At 36.1% G+C, this 15,366-nt stretch overlaps 1 protein-coding gene across 1 annotated transcript in view; it reads left to right on the forward strand.

The window, feature by feature from the left end:
• The window catches only part of LOC115621479 (tyrosine-protein phosphatase 99A), a 200,864-nt gene that overhangs the window by 81,063 nt on the left and 104,435 nt on the right, over positions 1 to 15,366 (forward strand). The window contains exons 5-6 of the mRNA XM_030515138.1: positions 5,542 to 5,723; positions 10,129 to 10,316. Of these exons, the coding sequence (XP_030370998.1) occupies positions 5,542 to 5,723; positions 10,129 to 10,316 (370 nt within the window). The remainder of the gene's footprint in view (positions 1 to 5,541; positions 5,724 to 10,128; positions 10,317 to 15,366) is intronic.

The raw sequence follows: 15,366 nt of genomic DNA on the forward strand, positions 1-15,366 counted from the left end.
TGCATATAGCATGTCAGTATGTGTGTGTGTGTGTGTGTGTGTGTGTGTGCTTATAACTGTTGATTTGTCATAAAGTGTTTACTGTACGTGTGTTTGCGTGGCTTTGTGTTTATGTTTTTGGCACATATTTTCAGCTGAGTGGTAGTTGGTGTTGCATAACTTGTGGCTAAACAACAACAGCAACAACAACAGCAACTGTGCCAAGCTTTATGCGTTAAGTCAAGTGTACCGTGCCCCAAGAGTATAGATATACGAGTATGTATAGCATATAGGAGTATGTATGTGAATGCACATATATACGAATGACTGACTCCACCAACATGATTATCAATTCATGTTGATTTTCAGTTTTCATTTCGCTTCACACAGACACTCACCTGGACACATATGTGGTTACAAATTTATAATGTTTGCTACCAAATATTGAACTTGAATGATAATTTGTGTGTGTGTTGTGTGACGGAGCGTTATTCCTATAAATTGGATGATTCACATTACCACGATAAATCAGTCTAGCAAATGTTTGTAACTAATATTATATTATTTTTTTAAATACTTACTTTTAGAATGAATTGAGAACAGAGTACTTTTAAATACTGTATTACAGTTCATTTGCATGTTAATGTGTTTAGACTAATATCTGTACAGTTTTATCGAGCACTTTTAGTTTTCAAATTTTTTTTTAAATGTCTAACATATGGAAGAGTTGCGTCAAATCTAAATCAAAATGGCCGTCCATCTGACAAATTGATAATCAGTGTTCTGAATGTTAAATCTATTGCATGTCAAAGCATTAAGCTTTAGGCTGTGAATAATTTTAGAAAAAATTAAAGTTAATCACTTGTTTTTATTCCATGATTTGTTGCTATAGTTTCTATATACGCAACAGGGCAGCTTTCACAAATACTTGTATTAGCAATTGAATTATAATATTTTTTTCAATTATTATTAGCACTCTTACAAGTTTTATTCCTGTTAGCGATATTACCCGAAATATTATTAAAATTTATTTATTTATTTACTTTTAATTATGTTTGAAGATTCCGATAAGAGCATAGACAGATTAATAATTTTGTCGACTGTCTCGTAGAATGTGTATATCAATTAATTTAAATATTTATAATTATTCATTATTTATGTACTGTGCCTTTGTTATTGTGTCAGCAAATACATAATCGTGACATCCGTAATCCATCATTATTTATTTTACACTCTTGTTGTTTGTGTTTATATTTAAACAGAAAAATATTGTTATAGGCTTTAATTCGGTCAATTAGATGCTCGTTAAACTGCATTATTTACTTCAATAATTGTGTTTTAATATTTTACAACAAATATATATATACTTGTATATTCTTATATATTATATTTACATACTTATTTACGCATTTGCCCACATGCTCGTACTATTTGTTTATTAATCATGGCATTTTATTTGCGCATTATCTTGAGGTTTCAGTTTATTTTCGTTTCATATATTTCATGGGCAAGCTGCCAGTAAATTCTTTCTGTTTAAACAACTTGTGCATGAACTGTGTCGCACAATTTTTACAATACAATACAATTCACAACACATGGGTGTATCTGAAAATATGCATATACGTCTCTCTTCTGTGCTTGTGTGTGTGTGGCAATATTTAAGCGGCTTATAAAAACATGCAATTCATGTTTGCTTATACACATACATGCGCTTATATATACACAGACTCTCAATACACCATCAATATGGGCAGCAGCCACAAATTTATTTGCCATTGTGGTTGGGTCGGCGCGTTAACTTTGTTGTTGGCATTGTTCATGGCGTCGTAGCTGCCTCTGTTGTTCGTGTAGTTGTTGTTGGTGGTGGTGGTGATGGCGGTGGTGGCCACTTTTTAGGCTCTCTACATTTTTCATAAGTTTTTACACGAGCCTGCGGGTGCCGCTTACGTTTGCATGTTTTATAAAGTCGAGAAGGTTTTGTTTTGTTTCTGTTTTGCGATCGTGCGGGTGCTTGTTCACATATTGCATACTTTACGGCGTACGTGCGTCGGGGCATGCAACCAGCTTGTTTTTACTAAATGTCCAAACACACACACACAGGCATGTGACAAGGGCGAGCTGCATTTATTAATTTTGATGTTTTTTTTTCACACAACATTGTGTCCGTTTTTTGTCAGTAAAAGTGTATTTTTTCTCTGTTCTACCAGATTTTGCCAAAAATTACATCAAGTGCATGCAAAATATTCCTGAAAAAGTTATTATTATATAATCTATAATTTATATTGAGACCAACAACATGTTTGGACAACGCATTAAACAGTCCAAAATTAATTTAAAAGTGAATCTTCAATCAAGTGTCATATAAGCTGATCGTTTGGAAAATTTAACAGATTTTGAAGTACAATAGTACAAATATTGTTCTTTTAACAATTAATGACTAATATTTACTATAGCTATGCTTTACAAATCCAACAACATAACAACGCGTTTGTGTGCAACACAGAGTGGCACCAAATAGCTTTCTATAAAATTGACATATCACCTGAAAATTAAGGACAAATAAGCACCAACGTACAGCAATTCTTAAATTAGGGTACAAATTCATAGAATCCTAGAAAATTCAAACTGGTGAAAAAACACCAGCTTGTCCTGCTTTGGGCCTAAGATTATATAAATACAAATTTGTAATGTTTCTAGCCCTTTCACTATCCGAAACTTTTGCGTGGTTCTTCTGTTTGTTACATATAGTACATCCGCACTTAATTGTGTGTAAAAAATTGAAAATTAGACATTTTTAAAAGACATCCACTCAACAGCTATAACTACGGAAAATATTATTTTTCTTTTTCGATGATTATAATAATAAACCCTACTCCCAATACAATCATCTATGCTTCTATTGCTAATAGTTTCAGAGATCACATATTTTTAAATAAACTGCTTTAACACATCAACATTTTCATTGAAAGCTATTTTAGTATTCGTCAGTCACTAAAATAGTTAATTTGTTCGTGTCTGACTTATTAACATATAACATATATGCATATAATATAATTACTTGTACTGACTGTAAAAGAACTTACTGCTCGATAGCAGTATTCTGCCTCTCCATATAGTCGCTACAAATACTAAAGATGCGTCCACAATCACTGTAAATTAAGTTAATTCAAGAAGGAAATAGATACTTGATACAACTGATATCTCTTCGACTGATGACTTAAAATCCCGTCCCTAAATTATATACATTTTCTAAAAATAGGAGAACAAATATTTGCAAGCCTTGAGTAAGCCAGCAAAGTAAACTTTGGCCTACTCTTAACTCATATTTAATGTGTTTTGTTAATCATAGGTGGAAATTGTCGATTTAGATTATGCAGACTCACAAACACACACACACATTCATAGTCTAACACACACACAAATCGTCGCACATACATATTCGTAATCCTTAATAATATAAAGTTCACATATGCAAAAACAAACACACATACACAGGCACTGGCATTTTGTGTTAAATTTATGCTTTTACCACTTTATAGACGCTAAAAGAAACAGCCCCAAAATGTGCGCTAAAAAATATGCTAAAATTATGTGACTTTAAAAAAATTTAGTACTCTTTGAAATTTGTCATGAAAAATGCTCATTGTGCGTTGCCTGTTTGTAATTTATGCGCGCTCTGTGCGCCCTCTACAGCAACAACAACAACAACAACAAAATCAGACATTTGCCATTTTGTTTTTTCGCGCGCATTTCTATGTGTTTGTGTGTGTGTGTGTGTGTGGGCTTGGTGGCTGAATGTGTGCGTGGGAGTAAAAAGCGTATAAATATTTTAGTGCCTATGCGAACGATGAACACTTTTCATGGCGACGCCGAGGTCACAAATAAAACAAACGAACCCCAGCAGAGATTTTCACTTTGCTTCGGAATCGACCACTGTTTCCATTCATTTTTTTTTTATTTTTATGAATTTTCATAATGCATTTAATGCAATTTTCATAATACGCTTATGCTTATAATTTATGCTGCGTATTTATTTATTGAGCACCCATTCATTGTCTGCTGATTGAAGCAGTAAAATATGTATTTTCTATAAATAATATCGAGCGACAATTGCAATATAAATTTTCAAATGTTCTCTCTTAAGCGAAATGAAAGTTACACACGTTGAATTCAAATAAAAATATTATAGCATATTCCAAAAATGCTTTTGAATCAACTTTTTGCGATGAATTTATGGATTGTGGATTAAATTTAATTATGTGTGTCCGAATGAGGAATATAAGTGGTATAAATGGGAAATATTGTTATCTGTTGCAGTGGGGAGGTTCCAGTTGTATACGTGTTGTTTGGACGTTGGACATCAACATAGGTGTAGATGACGCTAATTGTACAAAGGTCAACAAAAACTGCAGCTAGAAGTATCCGCAATCATTTACTGAATCTGGATCATAACCGGAGTATGACTTAGAGTATGACTTTATAACAGAAGTGCTTCAAACATTGACTAAGCTGTGTTGAGCGCACAAACTAATAATATTTAAATTCATATGAGAAATTTAGGAAGTTTCCATTTTCGGCTTTGATATCAAAGACTCTCATCTAAACGTTTGAATATTGTTCATATAGTGGAATCTCGGATTACATTCTTTGAGCCGTATACATGGTTCCCTAAATCCAAGACGAAAGGCGCAGACAATAAAAGGCTGTAGTTTTCTGTTGAGGTTCTTAGAAAACTAAAATTTTACACAAATTTCAGACCCAGATGCACTACACATGCACACAAATTACACTCAAACTCATTTAAGGGAACAGTAATCAAACCCCAAAAAGTATAGAGTGTCTGCTTTTAATGATGTTTTTAAATTGAATGTTTTTATGAAATAAAATATGATATCTATATGTATGCGGGTATATATGGTTATGAATGAAAATAATGAATTTTTTAATGTTTAAACAATTTCTGATGCTTTTAAACTGCGTCGTTTGATTTTCCGTGCAACATGAATAATCTAGGCTCAACTGTTTTAATTAAAATCAAATTCTTGACAATGCCCTTTGAAAATCTGGTATGTCAACAAATTAAAAATCGATGGAATTGTTTAAAAAATATTGGATATGTGCTTTAAAGCAATTTAATATTTATAAACAGCGACTTGGAGATTTAGTACTTTTTTATTTTATTTCTACGCTCTACAAATTATTTGTTTGCTGATTATACTATACAATAGTAGTATAAAATAAAGATTTTTTTATAATCATGTGAACTCTTATATGTCCCATACTTTACAGCCATGGTTCTTGTAACTAGACTTTCCACTGGATTCAATTTCGTTTGCATAATGATATCCTATATTTTCTTTTAAAGATAGTTAATTTGATTTAAAAAAAAAAAACAAAATTTTGATAAGTAAGCTGCTGGATTCCGCTCCAACAGTACTTATAAATCACTGAGCAGTATTGCAAGCTAAGCTTAAGTTTTCACTTCACCTTCAACTTGCTATTGCAAAAATATTCAAATAATGTGTTCATTTTTCTCTCCCTCTTAATTACTTATTTTTGCAGCGAGGGCGAGGATGGCCTCTGGGATCAAGTGGTACGCATTTATACAAAAACAAATGCAACATCATATCAAGTGACCGGCTTGACGCCCTTCACCGTCTACAGCTTTCGCCTGCTGGCCGTAAACAAGCTCGGCGTCAGTCCACCGTCCAAGGAGTCCTACTACATTGTGACGCTGCGTGAGGGTGAGTTCGAATCGAAGTCTTTGCACCTCTTGCACCATATTATGGGACATACATAACCCAATGGGACCATAAACCACATGCACAACCGCATTTAATGGCCAGACAACCTATCGCACTATTCTAAGCGAGCACCTTCGGCAAGACATGGCACATTCTTTTTGTTTTGTTTTATTTACTGTCGCATTTAATGCGCATTAATTTTGCATTTCAATTTCACTGACTTTTAAGTGTCGCCCGTCCAAAGTTGGCCAGCCTAAAGGCTCAACCTACCCACTCCAGACCCATCCTGCTGCTCACCTGCCTGCCAACAATTACTGTCTCATAAAGTCGCCGTCAGCATTGTGTGCGTTTAATTATTTTTACGTCGAGCGCACTTTGAGGTGCGCATGTGTGTGCATCATCTTGTTTTATGAGCTCCCGGCAATAACATGAACAACGACCCCGACCCCAACCGCAACCCCGTCCCTGCCATTTAGCTGAGCAAACTACACGCACTTAAATTTTAGAGCCTACATTCGCATTTATGCTCATTTCATTGGCACGCTGCAGCACTGCACACGAGCGTGGTTGTGGATGTGTTTTTGTCAGCCCTGTTGGGCAAGTTACTTGACAACTTTTACAGCCGCTAGCTGGGGTGCTGCTGCTGCTGTTGTTTTTGTTTGTGTTTGTGAAGCGCGTCTCCCTTAATTGCCGTTTGCCATTTACATTCTCCACGTGACAACGTGGCGTATACGCAATCTGTGACGATTTGTCATTGCAGGGGCTTTGAGGCGACGCCTCAGTTGCGGTAGAGCCCAGAGTGATAACCACAATATTGGCAAATATTGACAGGCATACACGCAAACACACAAACACACACGTACAGGTTCATTTGTTGATTGGTATGCGCGCGAAAACCGCGCGCGTGTTTCGCCAACACCTTTTGAAGATTACATTGTGCTCGCTATCAGAGAGGTGTCACTAAATTGCGTTGCTGTGATTTATCTAGCTCTTGAAAAAATCAATTGATCTTAAAAGGGCGCAATATTTTATGCCAAGGCAGTTCTACTAACTAGGCGTATGGCTAAACAGCATTTCTCAATAAGTAGCCTGATAAATTCATCTCCAATTTTAATGTGGCATTCTGCTACACAAAGAAAAAGCTACAAAAATGCTGTTATTTATCATTATATCAGATTAGTTTTCCTCATTTTTTGCATAATTTCAAATAAATTTTAGATTTCCTAATGCAGCTTATATAAAACTAAATATGAAAAGCACCTACTTATGGCACTTTAAGTTATTCAAATACATATGCAAACAGTAATCTTATCAGATGATAAATAATGCATTGCATGCATTTCGACATAAATACAAAAGTGTTGTTCATGAATATTGAAATATGATAGGATTGCAGGAACTAGGTTAACAACAGCAATTTATTTCCATTGATTTTTATTCAAGAAAATTAATATACTTATAGTATTTTTATCCATAATCGAACAGTGACAATTTTGAAACAGTGGCAGATATTCGAACATTTTTGCTAAGTCTTGGCTGATCTAACTTCCTTTTAAATAGCCTGCAAATGTGATGTAAGGTTTTAAATTAGGAGGCCTCCGATGTGCAATAAAGGTATAGCGAGATGATTTTTGTTAATCGTTTCAATCAATAATGTGTGTAGAATGGTGTATAAGATACTGAATATATTGGTTTGGTTGGAGCGCAAGAGAACATTTTGGTTGCCAATACACAATTTTCGCATTTAAGGAATTTTACATCAACGACCCAAATTAAGAAATATGCATATCAAAACCCCAACAATGGGATATAAATAAAAGTACATTAAAAAGTGGTTTCACTTTTATTCCAGAAAGCCTTTTGTAGTTTCAGAACTAAGAAGTCAAAAAATTAAGAACTTTTTCCTCTACTTTCGATAGGAATGAGTAAAAAAGCCCCTCGATTCAATTCATTTAAGAATGAGAACAATATCAAGCTTTGGAATGCTACGGCTCCAAACATACGACTCGATTTTAACATTCGATAAAATGCTGATCAGACATTAAATGACTAATAATTGATTAAGTTTCATTGCCGGTTAATGTTGTGCTTTAAAAAAAACATGTATATCCAGAAAAGCTCATCAAATATTGTGCCCATGAAAGAAGTGCCTACTTCCTGTTAGTGATTGCTCTTGACTTAAAGTGCACAGCACTGGTTATTTAACACAGGCTAATGCACATCCCCACTAACTGACACATATCGCTAATACGTTCTCGAACACCTATACCCATTCACGTAGTGCCTCGGCAATTCGTCACAGACGGAAGTTCAACTTAGCATTTTTATTGAGCGCGCGTGCAGCGCCAATTACGCAACGCGGTCAACTCTAAATGACGTTTGTGGTTCAATGGTTGGGTCAGCCGCTGGTGGCAACTCACCTGTTGTTGCTGTCAAGCTTTAAGTGTTTGTTGTTGTTGTACCTGCGGTGCTATGTTGCGACGGACAATGATAAATTGTAGCATACTTTTGTGCGCTGCAAAGTCAAATTATCGATAGGCTGCATGAAGAGTACATCGTACGTTAATCACCACGCATGTTGCCACACCTACCGCCTCGTTGGCCCGCCCACTTACAACGGTAAGCTATTAGCAGCACATTTGTCTTATGAACGAGCCGTGTCTAAATGAATTCTTTGGCTTGAAATTCCATTCACACACATATACATGCGAGATACGAGTATATGTCCTCTTGGAATGCGACCCAAAATAGTTGAGTACTTGCCACAATAGTTGCTTCCATTCCTGCTAATGTTGTTGCCCTTGTGGAGCAACATCTGCGGCTACAAATTAGTCAATACTATGCGACTATAGTATTACTTATGCCGGCCACTCTCCACACAACCTAGACCACGACATTTCTGCGGCCACAGCACCCTCCAATGCCAATGTCGCTGTCGTTGCCAATTTGCAATTAAGCTTGTCGCATGCATAAATTAACCAAATAACATTGGACTAGCAGCAACAACAACTCAAGCAACAACAACAAGCTTCAAAAGCAGAAGTCGAGTCGAAAACTACAGCACGACCTCAATAATTCAGTGCATTTTTCCTTGTAAATGGAAATGTTTGATATAGAGAAAGTTACAGGTTGGTGGTCAATTAGAGCACTAAGATAATGACCAACAAAGAACTAATATATATAAGAGCATCGATATTAATTAAATAGAAGTCAGGGTGAGTTTTCAACAGCCAAGGACAATGTTAAATAAAATATATTGCCACGGCAATTAAAATAAAAATTCAATTAAGAGAACTGCGATTTTTATCTTATTTTTATGATCTGCTGAACTTATTTTACTTAAATCAGGTATATGCAATTTAGATTTGAGATCAAACGAGAATACAACAAAATATTCAAGCCGATTATGTTACTCAATACAAACAACTATTTCTGAACAAAAAATCCCTTTGAAAATGAATTCTGTTTTTATGAACTATAAAGCTATTACGATTTCAAGAAATAAAGGCCTCTTCAAATTGAAGTTCTTTTCAATTGACAGATATCTTTCTTTTCAGCTTTGTGAATGTTATGCTTCTTGTACATACATAAACAACAATTTCAGAATGAATTTAATCAAATAAAATAAGTTTAGAATCGTAATCTATTATTACCGGAGGGCATTTATAAAAGGATGATGTCTCATTGTTGTGGGAAATAAAGAAAGACCAATCTTTTTGCTTGTCAAATACGAATACAAACTTTTCAATTTTCTGGCAGTCCGCATTGGCGAAAGCTTGCAAAGCGCGCCACATCAATGTCAAAGCAGAAGACAAAAAAATATATTTTAATTTATTTATAAGTTCAATGAAGTATTTGTCGTTGGGCGGTCGGGCCGGGTCGGGTCGCGTCGCGTCGACTCTCACCATTTGTGAGGCGGAAACTGCCAAACTGCTGACGAAGTGCTACCTGAGTCTCACCTCATGGCAACTCATGTGCAACCCACAGCTAAAATATTGCTGGGCTAAGGCATTGGTGCGACACACGCATCATTTAACTTAATGCGCTGCATGGTTTTAGCGACGAGGAGGCAAGAAAAAAAAGCTGAAACGTTGCCTATCTATAGGCGCGAGCACTTGCCACGACACGCACGTGGACGCGGACGCGGACGCAGACGCGGATCCTGTGCAACTTATGTTGCGTGACAACTTGACAATGCCACAGACAACGTTCCACTTACATGACAGGAGACGCTGGGGGGATTCGGAAGACCCATGACCGAAAAACTTTTGCCAGACCCGCGCACGCCCATTGCAATTTTAATTTCAAATTTTGAGTTTTTGAAACTTTTGCCAGTCAAACTTTTTGCTCAACCATGCTAACGCACAACCCCATTCTCTCTTTCTCTCGCCCTACATTTCTGCAGCGCCCACGGGAAAGCCAATACCAACAACAGCGCATAATACGTCCTCGTCATCGGTTTATATATCCTGGAAGCCGCCTCCAGCCGACACCATATTGGGCGAATTTCTGGGCTATCGCATTACATATCGTCCTCGCGATCGCGATCCCAATGATACCAAAGAAATCTATATACGGGACAACACCGTGGAGGTAAGTTCATGTTTCTGAATTATTTAGTTGTAGAAGCCAAAGATAATTGATTTTCATGATTTCTGACACTTTGTTCCCATTCGTGCGCTTTCAGCTTCATTGATTTTCATATCATTTTTTCTTGCCTGCTTCCCTGTCTGTCTGTCTATCAAATGGTCGCACGTCCTTTCGACTATTCGCGACGTGCATATCATTTGCTGTTTTACCCTTTCATGTCGTCCTGCCGACGAGCTTTTTCAATTGCCTAACGCTGCATGTTCAAGTCTCTGCCTCATCAACGCTAGGCTCCCTTTAAGTACGAGTATACCACAGATTTTCCATCTGTCTGTGTGCGTGTGTGTGTGTTGCCGTTGGTTGTTTCTTTTATTGCTGCCATCATTGCTGACGCAGTGGCGTGTAATGCTCGCGCGGCTTAAAGCCACGTCAGTGACGTATTTAAAAGTCATTTACACCTGCTGCCAAGCATGTTTTAGAACCACACGCACGTACATGAATATGCATAAATAAGTATTTATAGCCGCAGACCTGGCCATATTTGTTGGCAACACTATAGCATGCCACATATCGGTGGAAAATCCTATTAACGCAAGCAGTTTGTTAGAGATTAGAAATGCCGATGGAGTGTGTTTTATTTATAAAACGACTACTTATGCCGAGTGATTAGCGCACAAATGAAACCAGCTCAAATATATGAGAAAATTAAATTTAAAATAAAAAGCCAAACACCTTATGTATTAAGGGTTTTATAGCAACTACGATGGAAAGTTATCTGCCATAAATATACTAGAGCTCTGTCATCGTTTTAAGCATATGTCGAGTTTGTTGTTTAATTTTTTGCATTTAATTACTCAAGTGTCAACACAAAACGCAACAAAAAGACTAGAATTCTGGATTCAGCTCAATTTTTATATGTACTTGCAATAAAAATAAAATAAAATATGCTCCAATTCAGGCTCTGAATATAAATTTTTTTACCTTGCCGAATTACTAATCGGACTATTTCTATTTAACGACTCTAAGGTATTAAACTAAAGCAATACACTTGACGAGCTGGATATTCAAACCCAACTACAACAAGTTGCTCAATTTTAGGCAAGACATGTTGGTGATTTTTTAAGAATAGTATTTCAACTTAAATAGCATAAATAAACATTGAAGCATACATATTTATTTTCGGCACAATTGCACAAATTTGTTTGTAAGTAGCTGTGCAAACACTTCGGGGCGTATGCGAAAAGAGTTCCCAGCTGCAATGCATTGAATGCAAAACTCAGCATTAACCCTCTGCAGCAGCAGCAAACCAAGCAAGAGCAGATTTGAGCTGAAGAAGACCAGCTTTAAGACTTTATCCATCAATTAAGCCGCCCACCTTCACGTGTCATCAATCGTTCCATCAGATTTTCTACAAGCTCAAATGCCTCCCCATACTTATACGGATCTCTATCAACAACCTCAAACACATGGTCCCTTAAAAATGTATGTAATTGGCGCCTTCGTTAAAAACGATAAGCAGGTCATAATCACGTTCTCACATACTACAGAAATTGTACTATTTGGCTCCGATTTGAGCAAGACTGTAACAATATTTATCATACAAAACGTATTAATCAATTATTTCGGGCTATTAGTCGCAGATTTTGCCATTACACCCCCTCCCCCCTTTCCCACAACATCTCTTGATCAATGCTTGTAGAGTCGTGCAATAGTCGCTTCTCTTTGTGCGTGAAGGATGACGAATCCACCAATTATTTTGGTGGCAGATGCTGATCAAGAAACTCGAAATTCCCGCTACTGTTCTCACTTGAAGATATCGTTCCCTCTATTGCTCCAATAAAACACTCATATAACAAACTGCAATCTACAAACAAACTTAAATTGTATCTTTCAAGGACTGTAGTCATTATAAAATAATCAAAAAAAAAAAAAAAAAAAAAAAAAAAACACTCAAAAATTATTCTTAAATTTTTAGTGATTGAATAGAAATTAAAAAATATAAATCATGGTACAAATGGTTATCTGTAAAGACCCTGTTACTATAAGTGAATGATTTTGTCGTTTAAAAATAACAAAATAATCATTATTTGCAGTCCCTGAAATATTTCAATACTAAAAATTAATCTTCTTTTTTAAGTATTCTAAATAAGCCACAGATCAATTAACCCTCATCAGATTTTAATTATCAGTCCACAGTTTATATGTGTGCCTTGATTTTGGGTAGAATGATGTATTTTTAGCAAACAAAAGCTTTCTGTAGACAAACTCGATTGAGAGAGTTGAAAATGTCTGTAGTTTCATGAAAATGACAGCAACTGCTGACAAATGCCGAGAAGCTAATCGCGATCTAAAATGCTGTCCATTATTAGCTTATTAATCTGTAAGGAATCGCTTCAATGTTCCGTTGAGCTCTCATCAGGCTGCATTCTCATATTGATAGTTTGACCAATTTTAAATTCCATTCACAGCCCCAGCCTTTCCGCTCCATTCATACTCGTAGTCGTGTATGTCTGCCATTTAAACCAATAATATGCAGCGCAAGTACACGAAATGCATTTTGGCATTTTTGTATTTTTGCAATGCCAGCGTGCGGCTCTATGCCGATGCGTTTAAAATGGCCGGGCTTAGAAATATGCAAAAATTATTAGCGATAATGCTCACGTACGGCACTCGACGCGAGTTGGCGGAAATGCCAAAAAGCTGGAACTGGTAACTGGGAATGTAAGTGGGAATGGGAGTACTGTTATGACTAGGGCTCAGGGACGCGAACGTACTCGTAGTAAGTAGTTTGCTTTGCACGCTTTTGTGCTCGAGTGCATATTTTGCAACTCTTATCTAGACGCGACCGCCACAGCCAACCCCTTTTGTCCTTCAGTTGGCAGCCCAACGGCATTTTGGGGCTACATTTGGTGAACACTTTTCTTTTTGCTCGACGCCGTTTTGCATGTCACTGCCATGTTGAAATATTATCCTTGCAGGCAGAAACGTGCGACTTCATTTTTTAAGTCGTTTTCCCGCTTTTCCGCTGCTACTGCTACTCGCTCTTTCTTTCGCTTTTTTTTATTATTTTTCTTAAAAGCTAACGATTTAATGTAACTTTTGAACATGCTGCTGTGCTCTGGGCTTTGGCTCACTGATGCATATATAGTATATCACTAATTTCGTTGCTATATAACATGTATAGTACATAGACGAGCACGAGTATATTGAGCTGTCACGTGGAATTCAGCTTTGCACCTGCACCTGCACCCACATCCTCTCCACACCCAGAGCCATTGTCGTGGTGGCTCCGTGTGCTGCTATCTGTGCGCTAAATTTTCCAATTTTCTAATTAAAATTTCTGCCCTGTAAAGCATAAATTTTTCAACTTTTATGCAGATAAAAATCCACACACTCACACACACTCACACACACAAACACACTCACGCATACTCACAGTCCAAAAGTAAAATTGAGGATGCCCGTTAAGTAAGCTGCAGTTTCAGTTGTGCGTGCGTATTAGTGCGTCTATCTGTGTGGCAACTTTTTCGTCCAAAGAACGCGCGCATCACGGCGTCTGTGAAATTCCAGTTTCAAAATTGGTTGGCTGCATTTTTACTAAGAAACACAAAAATGGTGTATAAAATTAAACAAAAATTGTTGCTTACGTTCCCTTTTTTCACGCACATCTGGCCAATTTTATAGACAGCCAGAGCTGCTTCTCAACTGGGTTTTCTATATGACGCAAATTTTATAGAATTTAATATTGTGAGCACTGTAAAATGCATGATTTTTCTTAAGAAAAGTGATAAAGCTCCTAACAGGAATTATAAATTAAAAGCAAGCCATAAATATTTAGTCACATAAAGGATTGTTCAAGTCGCAAACTAGATCATATGTGAATATATTGTGGAAAATATTGGAAAATAATTTATCTAACCATAATTAATACACACTCTTATTTTTCAATACAACACAGCTTTCAAGTTAAAAGTGCATGCATTTTATTTCATAGCACTAGTAGACCTTTGTACAGACATGTGTTATTAAAAGTGTAGTTTTAAGAATGGGTGGAAAATAATAATCAAAACTTGTTGATAAGCTCTCAGTAAAATATATTTCTATAAACTAGACCACGTTTTTTTTTAAAGTAATGGCTTTAAAAGACTAAGTCAAAAGAAAAGGCTAAAAAGTAACAACACTTTTTGTTTATTGCACAGCTTAAAATTTCGACTTTACTTTAAGTCTAGTCATAACCTTTTGAAATAGTTACAAAATGTTATCTAAAATATTGAAACTAACGAATAATTCATCATTGATAATATTATTGTTGTCATTTTATGGAAAAATAACTAAGAACAGAGAAACTTATCCGAAAGTTCTTACATTAGAGAACATTAAAAAGTTATTTTATTTTACAAAATTGTACTCTTTCGACACATCTTTTTTTTAGAATGCAAAAAAACCGTTTTTAAACCGTTTTTGGTTGGCATAAGACAGTGGCTTCATGCGAGTATAATGTAAAAAATAAATCTTTATTCAGCATCAGAAGCCCATACTTTGGTTTGTCAAACATTGTTAAACTGTTTGAATTCTGTCAAGTCTGTCCTATATAAATTAAAAACACAATTATACAAACAAAAATATCTGATTTTTCCAAAACCCTGGGCAAATATAGATATTAGAGGGTACTGTACCGAAAAAATTATGGATGAGCTACCACAAACTATAGAAGCAAGTGACGGACTTGTCGTCATTTTATATATTGTTTGGGACCCAGAAACGGAGACATATCGACGTGTCTTTTACATTGCTGATGAATATGAAGATGAAGATCAAGAGAACATTCCTCCTAACATACAATAAGCAATAACTTAAGTATTTGATTGCATTTGCTTTGCCTTTGATTGTTATAGTTTTGTAGCATCAATGTTCCACGAAACAGAAATAAACGAGAGACATCTGGCACTATAGGATCTCATAATGAATTTTAACTTTGTGACCCATAGCCATATATTATTGTTCAGCAGTCCCCACGACCAAACGCTAACATTTAGTAGCGTCTAGCTATGATATT

Source organism: Scaptodrosophila lebanonensis, unplaced genomic scaffold (assembly GCF_003285725.1).
Source record: "Scaptodrosophila lebanonensis strain 11010-0011.00,11010-0021.00 unplaced genomic scaffold, SlebRS2 tig00000024-arrow-pilon, whole genome shotgun sequence".
NCBI lineage: Eukaryota > Metazoa > Arthropoda > Insecta > Diptera > Drosophilidae > Scaptodrosophila > Scaptodrosophila lebanonensis.